We start from the raw sequence: 21,311 nt of genomic DNA on the forward strand, positions 1-21,311 counted from the left end.
CGCAGTGATACATATTGCTGCTGCTCAGCAACAACAAGTTGTAATGTTTTTGTTCAGTTTTTCAAGGGAAATTTTTTGGTCATTTCTGGAGATATATCAGTCATGTTGTGTCAGATCTGGGACTTGATTTTGTGTCTCTTGGACTGATCACTGTTGACACTGTGTGACACGAATGTCAGTTGTTTATTTTAAAATTCTACAACTCTAAAAATTAATGCATTCCCATCATTTATGAAGTCAGTCTCTATTTAAAAGTGACTCCCATTAGCAATTTCCACAAGTTTCAGATGTGAAGTTAATTGTTGATTATGTAGAAGAGCTGAATTTGGCAATGAAGTATGATGTTTTTTCATCTGAAAATTAATATAGTCATTGAAATGCAACAAACCTGGGCCTCCTAAGGAATCATACTCCAAAATATATTTAATGATGAGTTGAGTCACAGATTCTTCAAATAATTAAGATGGGTATCAGCACTATTTATGGGTAAGTCAACAATCATAATTGAAACTGCTATTCTCCAGTGCTGCTTCCATAACATATTTTTATACATTTACATGCCTGATAATTCTGACAAATAATATACGATGCAACATGACTGGTGATATGTTGACAGGTCCAGTTGTTCTAGAAGAGTGAATGACAGGACATAATTACTTGCATTTTTTCGGAAAACTCAGCCATTCAACACTGTAAGCACATTCCTTTCATCATGTAGACTGATACATAAGATGGAGTTCCTCCACGTTTTTCCACATGTGGGAGGAACATCTTAACCACATTTGCTCTGATCACTAGAATGGTCATGGTAGTACAATTAACTGGCCACCAATTAGGCCAGACCTTATGCAATTCAAATTTTGCTTATGGGCTTGGATGAGGTCTTAGGTGTATAAATGGGAAGTGTACAAATGTGAGATGAACTATTAGGCCACGCCATGGATGTTGTTGCCCTAATTATGCAACATGCAGAGGCACTCAGACTGCAGTGTAACTGACAGTGGGATATTTGGAAATTACTGTGAACTGAACAAAAGCTGTAATGTGACATGTATGGTAATGCTTAAATGTGAATTTTTTAAAAATACACGTATTTCAATTGATACTTTGTAAAGTGCATGTTTTACACATGCATTTGGTTAAAATCTGACAATGTGCTCAATAATACATAAAATAACTAACCATGTTCATTATACATGTTCCTCAGAAACCATTCTGAATAGGGCATATGTCCATAAGAGGTTTTTTGCTTCAAGTGATCATTCCTGCATATCCCAGAGTATAAACCATTCCTCCTGGGATTCTCTGTAGTGACTGAATAGGTAATTTCTTGTGTTGCAATGTAAGCACTTTGAATTTTTAATTTAAATTGATATTGATATTTCACTAAAAATGAATAGAAACCTGTTTTGCCCCTAAAAAGTGATTGAAACTTGGTAGCTGAATGCATGGTGGCTTAAGCATCCTACTTAAATGACTTTGTAAAAATGATTAAATTTTGTGTTTATACATCTTCCAATTTTGAATATCTGTGTGCATGTTTTTTCCCTTCTTTTCTGCAACATTTTCTTCAGACTAAGATATTGAAAATATTCATATCTTAGTTTTCATTTATATCTAAGAACATACGTTTTAAAGACATTAAGAGAGATTTGTGATGTGGGCTCATATTCTCTGTCTGCATCTACTGTTTTGGTTCTAAGTTTCCCTATGGATGAGACTTACGTATACCAATAATCACAGTAATATAGGTTTTACTAGAAGACATTTTGTAACACAATATGCAGTATTACAAAAATGTTACATTTGTTATATTTGAAAAATACATGTACAGCACATAAAAATTACGTTCGTGCATATTAAGGCACATCACGACAATACACTTACTAAGTGGGGTACATAATGGTCTTACATTATTCAACTGAAAACTAATCTTAATGAGAGTTACACAGACATATATTTAAAAGTTTATGTTCACATTGTTCTTGGGAATGTATTCTTCATAATACTGATCATTGTAATACTGCAACACTGCAGATATTGTAAGGCATATTTTAATGTCGTCGTCTTCTTACTCGTCTTATCCTGTATGCTGCAATAAAAAAGATTAGTTATTCTGAATTCATAATTGAATACAAATAATGATTCTCTTCACATAAACACCAAAATATATAACATAGAGAACAGACACGAATAATTTCTCATTTAGTCTAAAAATTGTTAACAGTAGAGGAGTTAACTTTTGAAATTATCACACTACCCCTTTTAAGTTACTTTTCGCAAATAGTATTTACAACAAGCATTCAATAAGTAATGCAACATAATTTCCTATTTTTCTGCCAATTTCAGCTGCAAAAATGCAGAATTTGTTGTGGGACATTGTGCAATACTCCACATTCGGCTACTATAATTTCATTAAATTCCAATAGATGGCAGTGCTATATGCATCCTTCAAAACGGCATTTGTAATGGAGGTGAATTCCAAGCAAAGAACTGTCACTTAGTTGCTTATGGTGGAAAACAAGAGCATGGCAGATATTCGTATGTGTTTGCAGAATGTTCAAGATGATGCCGGTTAATATTGTTAGTGAAAGCCGCCAGGGCAAAAATGCAATTAAAAGTGACAATAACTGTAAAGTGTGTGCTAAGAAGGTGATAAAAGGAGTTCAGTGCACAGAGTGTTGATGCTGGTTCCACGAGAAATGCTCAAAAGTGTGTGCAGAATTTGTAACAAACTACTTCACTTGGATATGCTGTACCTGCGTCGTGGAAAAACATGAACGAGGAATCACAAACGCTGTTAGGGACAAAGACTAAACAAAAAAAATGCTTCAGAGTGGTATCGATGCTTTAAACAATAGGTACATTGCTCTCAGTGAAAAATACAGTGACAGAAAATAGACTACGTGGAAAAGAATTCCATCCAAATGACTTCCACGCCTCAAGTATGGATACGTGGCACTGAGCAAAAAAATTGCGTCTCCTCAAATATTATCCAGGAGAAAATCAAAATGGTAAGCAAAATAACTGTGACCAATAAATCATCAAACTGGAATTTGAATAATGTTGTGAAATACTGTGAGAAAAAAAGACTGATCAGCACTCTATTGCTAATGAATACAAGACATCTGATGTGAAAGTGCAGCAGTGTCCGCAGAAACACGAGGTGAAATTATTTGGGGACAGCCATGCATGAACCATCTCAAATGTAATGTCAATGCAGGCTGAGAATAGTGTAAGTATGTACAGTGAAGTAAAACCAAGGGCAAATTTCAACACAGTTACTGCTGGTATAAACAATAAATGCTCCAAACTCACAAAAAAGGACTGTACAGTGCTGATCCGAGGTGCAAACATTGTAAACAAAAACCATGCCAACAGATTAATTCAGAAACTTATCTTAGTAACACAATACTTACACTTCACTAATGTTACCGTAGCCACTCTACCACTCAGGTATGACCTGTCTGATTGGTCATGTGTCAATACACAAATTAGGCAAACTAATGATAAACTGAGATATTTTTGAGCTAAATTTACAAACATAAAATTATTACATATTAAGGCTAAAGAAGAAATATTTCGCAAAAAAAGAACATCATTATTATGCCTGTAATTGCGCTGGGTCTTCTTTCACAGGGAAACTGCTAAAATGGACCAAATCTTACAGGATTTTTTCCAAAAATAACGACAAGCATCCTGAACAGGAAATTAAAACATACAAAAGTAAAAAATAAGAACTTTATGGCTCAGAGAGGGAACAAAATAAATGTAAAGTAGGCCCACTTACCATCCTGCAAGTCAACGTTTGCAGCATTAGGAACAAGCTAGTAAAGTTAGAACAATTTTGAAAAATAACAAAAAATTGTGATGTACTGTGTGTTTCAGAGCATTGGCTTACAGAATATCAAGTAGATTTGTTCATACCTAACGAGTACATTCTGGCAGCTATAATGTGTAGAAACAACAGAAAAAATGGAGGGGGCTGCAATATTTATCAGACAATGTATACAATTCTCTAAAATATATGTAAGTTCATGGTCCTCAGAATTAAATAGCAAATTTACTTGTGTAAGAGTGATACACTAAAATATTGCAATTGTTAGCTTGTATAGATCACCGAATGGTGGTGTTAACTTATTTTTAGAAAAGTTTTGGCAAATGATAAGAAAAATCTTGAAACTCAAAAAAATGTAGCAATATGTAGTGATTTTAACATTGACTTACTACGCACACAGGAACTCAGCACAAATACATTCTTAAACCTACTCAGATCACTAAATCTATGTTATACTAACAATAGCCCAAAGTGTGTATATGCCTGTTTGGACAATATTATAGTTAATTTTTCAAGAAACCTATATAGTGTAAGAATAGCAGATGAATGTTTTGCAGATAATGATCCTCTAGTCCCAACACACCAGTATACACATCCAGATAAGAATTATAAGGTTGCAAATAAGAAACCAAGCATGACATGGGTTAGAAGTCAGAAAGAGGAATATATCAAGTTATTCACAGACTCCCTCAGAAAGGTAAACTGGGGCTTTGTTTATGAATATGACACAGATCAATCAAATGTTGAAACCTTATTTAATACTTTCATTAAGACATATACTGACTTATGGTACTCTTGTTCACCAATGAAAAGAAACAGTACTAAACCAAATAGAAAATGAAAAAAGCTTAAATGGTACACTGATGACCTTGCTAGTATCTGGAAAAAAATACTTTCACTGTACAAAACATTTAAAAACAATGGCAAATGTGCGACAGAACAAAATGATACTTAATATAAAGACTACCTGACATATAAAAAATGTTACAATGCCAACCTTAACCTTAACAAACAAACTGCCTATGAAAATTACATAGAAGGAGCCCCAAACAAATGCAAGGCTGCTTAGGATATAATAAAACAAGAACATACCTCTACCCAAACACAGGATGTTCTTCAGAAGAGCTCAATAAATATTTTACAACCACAGTAAATAAATTAAAATAAAAAATTAAACACTCAGACATACTAGCAATTGATATACTTGTTGATCAGCTACCGAAAGGCCATGAATTTCACTGGGACCATGTCACACCCACAGATATAATAAATATTGTTAGAAAATTATCAAACTCGAGAAGTATGGCCTACTACTGACTATCTAACTACACAATAAATAGAACAACACACTTCATTTGCAGTCCACTTGCTTTTATTATGAATAAAATCCTAGAAGTTGGAGTTTTCCCTAATCATCTCAAAATTTCCTAAGTTATACCTATATACAAAAAGGGGGAAAAACACCTCCCTGAAAACTATAGACCACAAACAGCTAAGTAACTATTTTGAAAAGTAGGACCTTCTCCATAATAGACAGCATGGTTTTTGACAAGGGAAAATACCACCTCTGCAGTCCTTGAAATAGTTAATCAGACATTAACAGCATTTGAAAATAAACAAACAGTCTCACTTGAACTTTGTGATCTGAGCTAGGCATTTGATTCCGCTTTTGATATCCTACTAGTCAAACTAAAGTATTATGGCATAAATAATTCAGAGTTAGAAATAATCAACTCTTATCTACATAACAGGAGACAATTTGTGTCAATTCAAAACAAACACTCTTCCATGACTTGTGTACCTCAGGGCTCTGTCCTTGGTCCCTTCTCCTTCATTGTTGCAATTAATGATTTGCCATCTTATATTGGAACTGAGTCAGTTATCTCCTATGCAGATGATACAACCTTAATCAGTAGAGATCGAGATTTCTCACAGCTACAGCAGAAATCACAGGGCACTATCACCTGAACACTAAACTCGTTCTTTGCCTAACAAACTTCTATGTAATCTAGAGAAAACTCAGCATCTGCAGTTGGGACTGGCTAACAAGGTAGATCCAAAATTCGTAAAACTGCTTGGAATACACATTGATTTCAAACTTAACTCTCAACCTCATATCAACCATGTCTGCAAAAAGTTATCAAGGGTGTCCTATCTAATCTGGAAAATATCTGATCCAGTGAGTAACAAATATCTCAGAGCAGCTTACTTTGGACTTTTTGTTACTATGGGGCCACTCATATCATGTCAGTGATGTACCACTGATGCAGAAAAAGGTGCTATGAATAATGTGCAAGGTTGGTCCATGGGAACACTACCGTCCCTTATTCATCATAATGGAAATAATGACAGTGATAAATCTTTATGTATATATATAATCACTGATATATGCTAAAAAGAACAGAAGCAAATTTAATGCCAGAGAGAACATACACTTTCACGACACGAAAAACAAATAGAATATTGACTTTCCTAGACATAGACCGACAAAAACAGGCTACTCTCCCAAAGTGAACTGTTTGAAATTATTTAACAAATTTACACATACTGCAGTCAGTACACCTTTCAATAATTGTAAAAGTAAACTGCACAAATGGTTAATTGACAATCCATACTACAGTCTTACAGAATTCTTGGATTCTTGTAACATAGAAATTGAGTTTTAAGTCTATGATTGCAATACTGTACAACTGATTACTGTAGCATAAATAATTTGTACTTGTAATGTAAACACTAACTAATATAAAAACTTTGTATGTAGGTAGACATCAATATAAAGCCTGTTTCACTGCATGTGGTCAATGGCAATTAAGGAATCTGAATCGGAATCTGAACTGGCGGGGAACAGAAGCATGGTGAAACATTGGGAAGGCATCTGTCATCCTCAGAACAAATTCGTGCAAACCTGTCCCATCTCCTGCATGACAGCTGACCACACACAGCTGCGACTCTTGCAATGTTGGAACATGCAGACACTCTCATAAGCGGTGATCAATGGATCATAATCAGACACTCTGCTACAACTCTGTTGGTAGTGCTGACACACTCATCCACCAGTTGAGGTACTCAAGGGTGTTCCTTGCTGTCTAACACAAAACCTTACAGAGCAATGAATTTGGCGCAGTGAAAGACGCACTCCACATGAAGCAGTACTAGGATGATTGGGAGGATATTGATGCAGCAGCACATTGTTCTTGTCATCAACCATTAGAGTGGTACCATGTGCACCATGGCCGCAGTAATGTGGTGTAAGGCCTGTGTGTTTCAATGGAGATTACACTGAGGTTATCAAAGTCATGGGGTAGCCATAATCATATATACAGATGGTGGTAATATTGTGTACATAAGGTATAAAACAGAATCGCATTGTTGGAGCTGTCACTGTACTCAAGTGATCCATGTGAAATGGTCTACGCCCTGACTATGGCCATTCAACGGGAATCAACAGACTTTCAACAGGAAATGGTCATTGGAGCGAGGCACATGGGACATTATATATAGGAAATAATCAGGGAATTCAATATTCCGAGATTCACAGTGTCGAGAATGTGCTGCAAACAACGAATTTCATTTATTACCTTTCACCACAGACAGTGCTATGGCTGATGGCCTCCACTTAATGACTGAAAAATAGCAGCATTTATATGGAGTTGTCAGTACTTCCAGACAAGCAACTGTATGAATCGATGTGGGACATGCAACACATGGATCCCATAAGACAGTGCAGCAAAATGTGATGTTAAAGGGCTATGGCAGCAGATGACCAACGGAAGTATATTTGTTAACAGCATGACAGCACCTGCAGTGCCTCTCTTGGGCTCATAAATGTGTCACTTGGATCCTAGATGACTGGGAAACCATGACCTGGTCAAATGAGTCATGACTGGTAAGAGCTGATGGTCTGAACATGACACAGACCCACAAAGTCACATACCCAATTTGTCAACAAGACACTATTCAAGTTGATGGTTGCTCCATAATGGTGTAGGCTGTGTTTACAGGAAATTGACTGGATCCTCCTATCCAACTGAACTGATCATTGACTGGAAATGGTTATGTTTGGACATTTGGAGACCATTTTTGGCCATTCATGGACTTCACCTTCCCAAACAATGATGGAATTTTCACTGGCCCACAACTGTTCATGATTGTTTTTAACATTCTGGACAGTTCAAGTGAATTATTTTGCCACCGGATCACCTGACAGCAATCCCATAAAATATATATGGGACATAGTCAAGTGGTCCGTTTGCACACAAAGTGTTGCACTGGCAACACTTTCACAATTATAGATGACTACAGAGGCAGCATGACTTAGTATTTCTGTAGGGATCTTCCAACAAGTTTTTGAGTCCACGCTACATAAATCTGCTAACTACACTGGGCAAAGGACGTCCAACATGTTATTAGGAGTATCCCATGACTTTTCTCAACTCAGCATATGTCGAAAAATTGTGGTTTGTGGCCAAAAGAGTGGAGAATGATATTGCGTATTGGAATTCTGAATAAAACCAACCTGCTTCAAGAAAAAAATGTATTGTATTACTCATTGAATGTACTTTGTATAATTCTCATTGGTTATGGTATCCCAGACAAGTCACTGATACAAATTTAAATCACTTGTCAACAGGAGCTTCCATCTACAAATGGTTATCAATACTATAGACAGGCACAGGTAATGATGGGAGATAGCCTCTAAAATGTCTTACTTATAAGCTCTGATTCATTACAAAATATGTCTGTAAATGGTGCATTGTTTACAGAGAACTATTATATCAATAATCACTTAAGAGGGAAATTATTTCCGTCTGTATTTACAAAACAGGCAAACAGAAAACAAAATTCTCAGCTGTCATGCTGAGCTCTAATGTTCAATAGTTGCCAAGATGGCTGATTGGATGGTCAGGCAAGGAAGAGAATGTATGCTTTGGCACATAGGAAACTGACATCTCAAATCATTGTAGATTTTGTCATGTCAATAGTTTAAACAGTGGATAGTTCTTGATCTGTTATTAACCTGTCTGGTAAAGATTCAACTGAAATTGAAACTTCTCTTCTAGCAAAAGGAAGCAATTTTTCTGTGATGCCCTTTAAAGTACCCACAGAGGATATTATAGTAAATATTGAGGCAGGGATCTGACAGATGAGGATAATGCCACAGTCCTGCTGAGGAGCGAGGACTATCATGAAAGGATCGACAATATTTTGGATCCCACCATTTATGACAAACTTCACAAGGATCCTACTAACAAGTTTTGAAATATCACTAATCAACTGGTTAAAGCATCATCATTCTCCCCTGACAATAAGAAGTTACTCTGCAAATGGAAGCCAAACCACCTAGGCTCTATGGATTACCCAAGGGGCACAAACCACAAATTTCTTTCAGGCCTATTCTGAGTGCTTTAGGGTCTCTCACCCACTAATTAGCTAGATGCCTTGCCTCACTGCTGCAACTTTATTTTAGGAAACTGACAGTCATATTGAGAATTTATATCATTTCATTGACAAATTAAAAGAAATGCACATGGTCCAAGGTGATATCCTTATTAGTTTTGATGTGTCATAATTTATCTAAATTCCAGCGAATGAAGATCTCTCATGTATAGTGGTTATTTTTCAGCACATATTGTGGAATTATTCAGACACTGCATCACCATGCTATATATTCAATACATGATCTTTATGAACAGATTGACAGGGTGGCTATGGTCAGTTCCCTTAGTCTGGCTATGACTGCTGGGCGCTAAGTCCACCGCTGGCGCGCTGCCCAGATTGCGTAATATGGTTGGCGGGTTGCGTAGCCCACCTCTGTAGGCGCAACATGCTGTTACATCCTTGAGGCCCCCGGTTCTAGATGTACCCTTGTCCAGTTAATGGCTGACGCTACAGATCAGTTTGCAAATAAACAATTTTTTTATGAAAATATACAGTACTATCACCAACAAATTTTACATATTCGCACACTCCTTTACCTTTCACCCAAATGAATACAGACTCATTTACAGATATTTTTCTCTTGTTATGAGTATATAAAGACAAAGATGACGGCAACATATAAGCAGATTTACCAAAGTCTTATTAGCAAGTTCTGCCATATGGTAGGTTCGAAAGGCAATAATCCTTTAGTTTAGATATTAATGATTCTTGGTAACAGATGGTTTACAGTAGCTATTGTACGTGGAGGTACAGGAGTACCTAATGTTGGTGGGCTTGAAAGTTTTGTTGATAGAGACATTATTGCCTTTCGAACCTACCATATGGCAGAACTTGGTAATAAAGACTTTGGTAAATCTGCTTATATGTCGCCGTCATCTTTGTCTTTATATACTCGTAATAAGAGACAAGGATGTAACAGCATGTTGCGCCTACAGAGGAGGGCTACGCAACCCGCCAACCATATTACGCCATCTTGGCAGCGCGCCAGCGGTGGACTTAGTGCTCAGCGGACGGGTGCACCAGTACGGCTAGTGCGCCCGTCCGGGATAACGCTCCACTGGCAGTGTGAAATATTCTAAGTCCGACTCAAAGTCACTCCTAATCAGACCTGTATGTAAGCGGCTCAGTCGTGCTGCCGCTGCTGCACAGGCAACTGCATTGAACGCTGCCAAGATGCCTTACAGGAGGTACCGTTACCGTTCTAAACAGACAATGTACAAAACCATCGAGAACATCAAATTTGCTACAACATCTGGAGACAAGAAGAATAGTATACCAGTCAAATCTGTTGCTGCTCAAGCTTTGCTGGATGGACCATCTGTTTTTTATGGTTGTCGTCTTAATTTTAGGTTAGATATTATTGATTCTTTTGGTCATGGGAACGGATGGTTTACAGTATATGGAGAACTTTGAACAACAGGACATTCAGACTGCCAGTAAAGGACTAACCAGGTGTTATCATTATATCTGTGATACTTTTGTAGTATGGATACACTGTGCAGAAATTGATGCCTTACTGATACATCTCAGCAGTATCAATCTGAAAATACAATTTGTGTATGAAGACTGAGAATAATGGCCAACTGAATTTCTTGAACGTGGATGCTATCAAGCCAGGGGCAGGATGATAGACCATAGGGTATACAAGAAAGCCATGCATACTAACCATTACCTGCATAAAGATTTTAACTGCCAACCCAGACGATACAAGAGGCAGAGAGGGCACACAAAATTTGTGAACTGACTGATTTAAAAGGCAAGTTTGAAGACCTACTGTCACCATTCAAGAAGAATGGTTATTCTAACCAGGAGATAGATCAAGGACTTCAGTCTAGGGAGAGAATTGGGATAGATGAGGTATGATGGTTGCCCAAAGGGAAAGTTTTCCTTCCATTCATCAGTACCTTTACACAGTACATTGGGAAAGTGTGGAGTAAATATGGTGTGAAAACTACCTTCAGATCTTCCAGGAACGTAAAAGAATGTTTGAGATCAGTAAAAGATATAAACATCCTTTGGATTCACTGGGTGTATATAAAATTCCTTTTAGTTGTGGATTGGTTTATACCAGTACCACAAAAAGAAGTGTTAACACCCGTCTGGTTGAATACAAGAGGAATTGCCAACTGGGACATACAGATGTATCATACATGGTGGAACATTTTTATCAAGAAGGTGACCATGGAATAAAAGTCACTGATAGAAGCATTATATCAAAAACCCTGTTATTATCATGCACATATTTATAGAGAGGATATTAAGATATATAAATACTATAATAATTTTAACAGAAAGAGGAACATGATAAATTATATAAAATCTGCATGTCAACATTGCATCATAAGAATGACAATTTATTACTTTCAGTTGAGAATGTTGGCATCACCAGAGATAATCTCACAGTCAATGTCTTTTGATGGACTGTGATGCCCTCTACACTGCTCGTATATTTGCCACATTACCTCTAAAGATCTCTCCCACAGTGAGAGAGGAAACTTTAGGAAAAGGATTTGTATGTCAACCACAGCCTATCAGCCTGGAAATTTTAAATGAGGTGAGTACCAGCTGTGAAAGCTGATATTGCGTGATTAAGTTATATTGTGTTTGTCATGGAATACAAATGAGGTGTACTGATATACATCTGCACCTGCATCCTCATCAATGTCTACATTTATACTCTGCAAATCACATTTAAATGCCTGGCAGAGGGTTCATTGAACCACTTTTACAATTCTCTATTATTCCAATCTCTTATAGCGTGCGGACAGAATAAAAACCTTTATCTTTTTCGTACGAGCTCCTATTTCCCTTATTTTATCGTGGTGATTGTTCCTCTCTATGTAGGTCGGTGTCAACAAATCACTTTTGCATTCAGAGGAGAAAGTTGGTGACTGAAATTTCACGAGAAGATTCCACCACAACGAAAAACGCCTTTCTTTTAATGATTTCCAGCCTAAATCCTGTATCATTTATGTGACAATCTCTCCCATATTTCACACTAATACAAAATATGCTGCCTTTCTTTGAACTTTTTCAATGTGAGTCCTATCTGGTGAGGGTCTCACACTGCATATCAGTATTCTAAAAGAGGACAGACAAGTGTAGTGTACACAGTCTCCTTAGTATGTCTGTTACATTTTCTAAGTGTCCTGCCAATATAACACAGTCTTTGGTTAGCCTTCCCCACAACATTTTCTGTGTGTTCCTTCCAATTTAAGTTGTTTGTAATTGTAATACCTAGGTATTTAGTTGAATTTACGGCTTTTACATTAGACTGATTTATCATGTAACCAAAGTTTAACAAGTTCCTTTTAGCACTCATGTGGATGACCTTACACTTTTCATTCTTTACGGTCAACTGCCATCTTTGGCACCATTCAGATATTGTTTCAAATTGTTTTGCAGTTTGTTTTGAACTTCTGATGACTTTATTAGTCAATAAACGACAGCGTTGTCTGAAAACAACCAAGGACAGCTGCTCAGATTGTCTCCCAAATCGTTTATATAGAAAAGGAACAGCAAAGGGCCTCTAACACTACCTTGGGGAACACCAGAAAACACTTCTGTTTTACTCTATGACTTTCCATCAGTTACTACGAGCTGTGACCTCTCTGACAGGAAATCCCAATCCAGTCACATAACTGAGACAATTTTCGATAAGCATGCAATTTCCCTTCGAGCCGCTTGTGTGGTATAGTGTCAAAAGCCTTCCGAAAATCCAGCAATATGGAGACTTTTGTATCCCCACCCAGAGATGGACTAGGTTAAAATGCACAGAAAGTGTTAAGGTAAAGATACTCAGCATTGCTGTCCAATCTGCTAACAAGAATCACAACACCAATGAGATGTGGCTCACTGTGTGGATAAAATATGTCCACGTAGCAATGAGCATGCAGTTTGGTTTGCTTGTATGAAACAGTTAGTGGAGCTGTTTATGACCCAGCTGTAGTCTTTGAATTTCCTTTGCTTACATTTCAGCAGATTGTACTAGATAAGTTTTGATCAAAACAAAAGGTCTTATGAGGCTCACAGCTTGAGTATTGAAATTACTCGCTCCTTCCACCCGGTGTCATCAATGATGTACATCCACAGGAGGCTTCGCTGCACCAGATGGTGACTTTTTTCTACAAACCATACTCTTTGTCTATCCAGCTTGCGTGAGTGCATGCACGCACATGTGTTTCATAGACTTGTAGACAAATGATTACTTTAAACAGTTTGTTATCTTGAATTATTAAAGAATAATGTGCATCTTATGAGTAAACAAACATTTTATACTTAATCAAATACCAAATGGAATAAAAATTGAAAGTAATATATACTCACTAGTTAGGGATAACTCTTTCCGTTCTACTTCGAGAATGTAGATGATCTCTGTGAAAACAGAAATTTATTATTTGAGACTCAACTAGTACATGAAACCCTTAAAAGTTAGAACTAAACATGAAATCTTGCACACAGTTTAATTGAAGATGTCCCCAACATTATACACACACACACACACACACACACACACACACACACACACACACACACAAATCTTGCACACAGTTTAATTGAAGATGTCCCCAACATCACACACACACACACAGAGATGGAGGGGAGAGGGGGGGGGGAGAGAGAGGGAGGGGGGAGGGGGGGGAGAGAGAGAGAGAGAGAGAGAGAGAGAGAGAGAGAGAGAGAGAGAGAGAGAGAGACTTTAGCATGACATATTAGGATCCTCCTCTTAGACTTTGAAAGGATAGCCTTAGGAACAGGTGTGTGTGCAGGTTGGGTAACATAGAAGATATAAGAGCATTTGATTGTGGTCAGATGGTCAAGATTACATCTTCAGTGAACCAGTTGTTGGACTTCAGCAGATTTCATTGTCTATAATGTACTTTGTATACTTTGTCATGATGAAACTAGTCCCACCAGTTCAATATGTTGCAGACAGTGGTTTTTAGAAGATGCAATTAACAGTTGGATAGCATTCTTTATGACAGTGAGTAAATGGTCTGCAAGGGAGAATATCACTTATTAATTTAATGCTGGTTAAGAATAACATTTGTGTGTCTTATTGTTGTCGAGCATATATACCTTCCAAAATCATTTATTCTCTATATGATACTGATCCATGTTATTCATGCGATTACTTCTCAACCCACAAGACAGATTACCACTGACCATCTTCACTGAAAAATCAACCATGGCAGAAAATAGCCTGCATTGTGGAAAAATAGGAAGTTTATACAATAGCATCTACCAAATATCTAGATCATTAGACATTAAACTCACATGCCAAAATACTAGTCACCACTTAAAAGATCACACTGGTTACTTTGTAGCACTGTGCATGGTACCATGCAGTCATATGACCTATATCACTGGTGTAGAACATTTCAGTTAACTGGTGTGTATGTGCCAATAGATTGCATGGAATCAGTGCAATTATATGAGTTGATATGGAGATATGACAAAATAGCAGAAAGGAATTACTGCATGTGGACATGCCAATGACCACAGCCTGAATAAAGTTGCACAATTTGTTGGTGTATCAAAACCAACTGTTAGATTAGATTGGATTAGTTTTGCTGACAAAAATGAAATCGGTCTGTATTTTGATGCTATCTCTTTATCCCCTTTCTTGAAGAGAGGCTTAACATCTGCATATTTTAGCCAGTCAGGAAATGTCCCAGTTATAATAGACTGGTTACACGAGTACATTAGAATTGTACTAAACTCACAAGAACATGCCTTAATTAACTTTGTTGCTGTTTCATCGTAACCACTAGAATGCTTTGTTTTTAAGGATTTTATTATATAAGTTATTTCTTTTGGTGAAGTGAGTGACATATTCATGTACCTGAAGTTATTTATAAATGCTAGTTTCTTATATTCAAGGGCATTATTTACTGAGCCTGACAATCCCATTCTATCAGTAACGGATATAAAGTACTTGTTAAATAGATTTGGCACACTATGCCCATCGGTTACTAATGTGTCATCTACCCTTAATGCTATTTTCTCCTGTTCCTTTCTGGTTCTACTAGTCTCCTCTTTCACTATATCCCTTATTGTGTTTATTTTGTTCCCTGAAGTTGCTATCTTCTTCTTGTAGTGCATTTGTTTACATGTCTGAATTAATTTTTTAAATATTTTACAATATTCCTTGCATTTAGCTAAATCATCAGCATTGGAGCTATTCTTGGTCAACTGATACATTTTTCCTTTTTGTCTTACAGGAAATCTTTATTCTTTGTGTAAGCCATGGTTTTATTATAGACTTCTGTTTAATTTGAGTAATTTTTAGAGGAAAACAGTTTTCAAACATGGTACTGACATTGTTCATGAATGTGGTATATTTTTCATTCACGTCATGAGCACTATAAACATCTTTCCAGTTCATATCTTTGAGGAGTTTTTTAAAACACTCAATCTTTTGTTGATTGACTACTGTCCTGTACTCATATTTGGTAGTCTTGATAATCTGCTTAGGATTTACATCTAAAACAAGGAACTGTCCGAGGTGTCTATAAGTAATAATGTACCACTGGCGGCCATGTACCATGGTGTAAGAACACTGGTTGTAAATATATCCTAATAGGGACTGAAGGCAAGTGTTACGCCTTGTAAATAACAGTAGGTTTCAAAGCACACACAAATTACTACTGTCAATGAATATAGGTGCATCTAAACCAGTTTCCAAACCAATACTAGTAGAGGTTCATCATGCAGCTGACATTCAAGACTTGGGTACCTTCCAAAATGCCACTGCTCACAGCATCACGCAAAGCTACAAGTCTTCAACAGGCCATGTTTAGTGTGGTCCATTAAGTAACAATTTTGCATATTTTCAAATAATGCAATTTGCCAAATGCACCAATAGCCTAATGGGTTTAGCATATAGTATGTGGAGGGTGTAGATCAGACCAGAGGTTACTACATGATGTTTTAGGTTTTCTTTCTGTACAACAACTTAGGACCACTCATTCACTAAACTGGTTTGTTTATTTCTACATTCTCAGTGACCAAGTGTTGTGATTTCTTCTACATCATCAAAATTTTGTAGACACTCCTATCTTCCACGATGACAACGGTTGTGTTCACACAGCTGCCAACATACATTCATTATTGAACACACAGGCACTGTGTTGTGCCTCAGATGGTCCAATAATGTCTGGGACTATTAGGACCAATGGGTGAAATATAGCAGTCAACATCCCAACAATTTCACACTACAAGACTTAATCATTAATGATTGGCTTCAGTTGGATACAGCACAACTGAGGAAACTTTATTTTGTCAAACTGAGGCATTTTCAAGTTTATATGTAGTGTTAAATCATATTAGTATGTCATCTCCTGTTGGCGACCAGTTTTTTGTCCACAGTCCTTACTAATTCCACTGGAGAAGAACTGAGGAGGTATATGACAGTGACTTGAGGGGAAGTCATCATAGGATGAGCTGTCAAATGCACGGTTGTGTGATCTCTTGTTACTGTAGAATGAGCAATCACACATACATCAGGGTAGAGTATCACAGAACAACAATACACAATTAATATTTTCAAAGTGCAATGACTATCAGCACGTTTGTATGTTCTATGATCACATGTATAGCAAACATTACATGCATGCTGGAAGCTTGCACTCATTTCACCCATAACATGCATAAGATCTTCGCATTTCAGAAATTCCACATCTACATCTACATCTACATCCATACTCCGCAAGCCACCTGACGGTGTGTGGCATAGGGTACCCTGAGTACCTCTATCGGTTCTCCCTTCTATTCCATTCTCATATTGTTCGTGGAAAGAAGGATTGTCAGTATGCTTCTGTGTGGGCTCTAATCTCTCTGATTGTATCCTCATGGTCGCTTCGTGAGATATACGTAGGAGGGAGCAATATACTGCTTGACTCTTCGGTGAAGGTATGTTCTCGAAACTTTAACAAAAGCCCGTACCAAGCTACTGAGAGTCTCTCCTGCAGAGTCTTCCACTGGAGTTTACCTATCATCTCCGTAACACTTTTGCGATTAATAAATGATCCTGTAACGAAGCGCACTGCTCTCCATTGGATCTTCTCTATCTGGTACAGATCCCACATGGTTGAGCACTATTCAAGCAGTGGGTGTACAAGCGTACTGTAACCTACTTCCTTTGTTTTCGGATTGCATTTACTTAGGATTCTTCCAATGAATTTCAGTCTGGCATCTGCTTTACTGATGATCAACTTTATATAATCATTCCATTTTAAACCACTCATAGTGCGTACTCCCAGATAATTTATGGAATTAACTGCTTCCAGTTGCTGACCTGCTATTTTGTAGCTAAATTGCTACCCAACTAGAAATTTTCATAGGATAAATACCAGTCAGAATGTGTGTATGTTAATGCAGATTACTGATGAGGCTACATAAAAATACGACGTAATCAATGACACACAAAGACACAGTGTCGCCTCAGGACAATATCAGAAGATACAGCAGGAAGAAAAACATGTTGGCTGAACAACTAAGACAACATTGCTCTGGCATTACAGAATTTAGCATGCTTCTTCAACATCTGTATCTACGCAGATACTCCCCTAGTCACTGTATGGTGCGTGGTGAAGGGCACCCTGTACTACTGCTTGTCATTTCCCCTCCTATTCCACTCGCAAATAGAGAGAGGGTAAAACAACTGTTCACCTCTGTATTGGCACTATTTTCTTGTATCTTATCTTAATTGTCCTTATGCATGATGTATGCTGGTGACAATAGAATCATTTGGCAGTCAGCTTCAATTACCGGTTGTATAACTTTTCTTAATAGTTTTTCTCGAAAAGAACCTCGCCTTCCATTGAGGGATTCCCATCTGAGATCATGAAGCATCTCCACAATACTTACATGTTGTTCAAACCTATCAGCAGCAAATCTAGTCACCTGCCTCTGAACTGCTTCAATGCCTTCCTTCAATCCAACCTGATACAGGCCCCAAAAACTCACGCAGTGCTCAAGAATAGGTTGCACCAGCGTCCTATATGTGGTCTCCTTTACAAGTGGACCAGTGTTTCCAAAAATTCTCCCAGTAAAATGAAGTCAACCATTTGCCTTCCCTAACACAGTTTTCACATTCTCATTCCACCTCGTATAGCTTTGCAACATTATGCCCAGATACGTAAGGGAATTGACTGTGTCAAGCAGGACAACAGTAAGAAAGTATCCGAACATTACAGGTTTGTTCTTCCTACTCAACTGCATTAACTTAGATTTTTCTACATTTAGGGCTTTGCTGCCATTCATCACACCAACTGGAAATTTTGTCCAAGTGGTCTTGTACCTTCTACATTCACTCTACTTTGACACCATGGCGTCATCAGTAAACAACTGCCACCCACCCTGTCTGCCAAGTCTTTTATGTATATAGAGATCAATAGTGGTGCTATCATACTTCCCTGGGGTGCTCCTGATGATACCCTTGTCTCTGATGAACACTTGCCAACAAGGACAATATACTGGACTCTATTATTGAAGAGGTCTTCATGCCACTCACATATCTGCCAACTTATTCCACATGTTCATACCTTTGTTAACAGCAGGCAATGAGACACCGTGTCAAGTGTTTGATGGAAATCTAGAAATAAGGAACACCCTTCATCCATAGTTCTCAGTATACCATGTGAGGAAAGGGTAAGCTGAGTTTCACATGCGTGATGCTTTCTGAAACCATGATGTGTGGACATAAGCTTCTCAATCTCACGAAAGTTTATTATATTCAAACAGGGAAGATGTTCAAGGATTCTGCAGCTAGCAGAAGTTAGGGATATTGGTTTGTAATACTGAGGGTCTGTTCTTTTACTTTTCTTATATACTGGAGTCATCTGCTCTTTTTTCCAGACGCTCGAGACTTTGTGCTGAATGAGAGATTCACATGAAATGCAAACTAGGTAATGGGCCAATGCCATAGAGTACCCTTTGTAAAATTGAACTAGTATTCCACCCAGACCTGGTGATTTATTTGATTTCAAATCTTTCAGTTGTTTATCTATCCCAGGTATGCTTATTTCTATGTCATCCACATGGGAGTGTGCCTGATGGTCAAATGACAGTATGTTTGTACAGTTCTGGTGTGTGAATGATTTCTTGAACATTAAATTTAAAACATCAGCTTTCATTTTGCCATCTTCAACTGCCACAGCAGACTGGTCGAAAAGAGAGTGAATAGAGGCCTGAGACCCACTTAGCGACTTTACATATGACCAGAATTTTCTCAAGTCCTCTGCTGGTTCTTTTGCTAAGGTGTAACTGTGGTAGCTGTTGTGTGCCTCGTGCATAGACCATTTCACAGATGCACGAATCTCTACTAACCTTCACTTGTCATCATTTGTGAATCTCCTTTTGAACTTAGAGTGCAGCAGCCTCTGCTTTCTCAGCATTAGCTCAATTTAGTTATTCAACCAAGGTCGGTTTTTTCCATCCTTTACCCACTTACTAGGCATGTAACTCTCCAGACTACGATTTACAATCAGCTTGGACTTTCTCTATAATCCCTCTACATCCACCTTACTGGAACTAATTCACTGTCTAACTGAGATGTTAATAACTGCTTATCTGCTCTATCTAGCAGAAACACTCCCCTAGCCTTCTTGACTGATTTATTAACTTTCATAATCATAGATTCTGTACTGACATCAGGATCACTAATCCTTGTTTCTATACCGACGTCGTTGATAAGGTCCAGCCTATTTGTAGCTACAAGGTCTAAGATATTTCCATTGTGTGTGGGTTGCTGACCTTGCTGTTCCAAGACAATTTTCAGAAAATGTGTTGGAAAATATTTCACATGACTGTGTCTGTACATCCCCCACCCCAATGAATCCCTAGCATCCCAGTCTATACTCAGTATGTTCAAGTCACCTCCAACTAGTACTGTATGAACTGGGTATTTATGCACTACTGACTGTAAACGATATTTGAATGACTCTAGAACTGTCACAGCAGAATTGGGTGGCCAGTGAAAACATCCAACAATTAACTTAGTTTCACGTACAACTGCTATACGTGACCAGATGACTTCTGTTCAACCTCAATATAGACAATATTTTGTCAACTGCAATGGACACTTCCCCTCCAATGGTCTCTAATCTGTCTTTCTGATATACATTCCATGACTTGCTAAATACCTCAGAGCTTTCCTCTTTGGGTTTCTGCTCTCAGGCCCACAGATAATTTGAGTGCAAGAACTTTCCTGGAGGGAGGTAAATTCAGGAACTTTATTACAAATATTTTGACGGTTCACTGGTAAAATTCTGACAGTGAAAGTGTTTTTATTCTGAATGACGTTTGACTTCCCTTGCTGTAAATTGACTGCAAGTGTTCATTAGAGCAGTGCACTCCACGAGTACTTTGCTACCCGAGTAGCTGCTTCATTTGTGTAGTGTACCATGGACCTATCAAGGAGAGTCCTGCAAACCGCAAATGATAAAGTAGGTCTGTAAATCTGCAGCCAAGATCATCACAGAGTTGACAAACCCTTTGGTTGAGACCTTCCATCTGGCTCCAAACCAAAGGAGCCCGATCAACTCTGAGAATGATAATGCAAATTGAGAGCTCGGCTGGCATCCTGTGTGCGAGGCCAGCAGTTTTCACCAAATCTGCCAGTTGCCTACACAAATAGAGAATCACCTCAGAACCAATGGGACAGATGTCATTGGTGCTGGCGTGAGTCACAACTTGCAGATAACTGCACTCTGCACACTCAATAGCCACAGGCAAGGCTGCTCCATATCTTGGATGAGGCCCCTGGCAGACATGCCGAGTGCACATTGGCTTTATTTCCAGCCCTCAATGATATCTGCCTAAGAGGGTCCACAATGCGCTTAACATTGGAGCTCCCAATAACCAGTAAACCTCTTCCCCTACGTGCCTGCTCGGACCCTGCTGAAGGAGTGGCCACTTGTCCACTCTCAGGGTGAATGGCCAAAGTAAGGCAGCCAGTCTTCACATTGGCCCCCTGCCTCGAACAACATGAACGTGTTACCAGCTGCCACTCACCCTGCTGTGAGGGCTG

General features: G+C 38.1%; 1 protein-coding gene across 5 annotated transcripts in view; it reads right to left on the reverse strand.

The window, feature by feature from the left end:
- Nucleotides 1–1,749: 1,749 nt before the first annotated feature.
- The window catches only part of LOC126299299 (filaggrin-2-like), a 492,536-nt gene continuing 472,974 nt past the window's right edge, over nt 1,750–21,311 (reverse strand). For 2 of the 5 annotated variants that reach the window (XM_049991094.1, XM_049991096.1), the window contains 2 exons: nt 13,604–13,651; nt 1,783–2,092 (listed from right to left, as the gene is read on the reverse strand). In XM_049991094.1, the coding sequence (XP_049847051.1) occupies nt 2,055–2,092; nt 13,604–13,651 (86 nt within the window). In that variant the 3' untranslated portion in view covers nt 1,783–2,054. Of the gene's footprint in view, nt 2,093–13,603; nt 13,652–21,311 lie in introns of all 5 variants that reach the window. The other 3 variants (XM_049991097.1, XM_049991098.1, XM_049991095.1) reach the window with 2 other exon arrangements.

The sequence above is a fragment of the Schistocerca gregaria genome, chromosome X (assembly GCF_023897955.1).
Source record: "Schistocerca gregaria isolate iqSchGreg1 chromosome X, iqSchGreg1.2, whole genome shotgun sequence".
Lineage (NCBI taxonomy): Eukaryota > Metazoa > Arthropoda > Insecta > Orthoptera > Acrididae > Schistocerca > Schistocerca gregaria.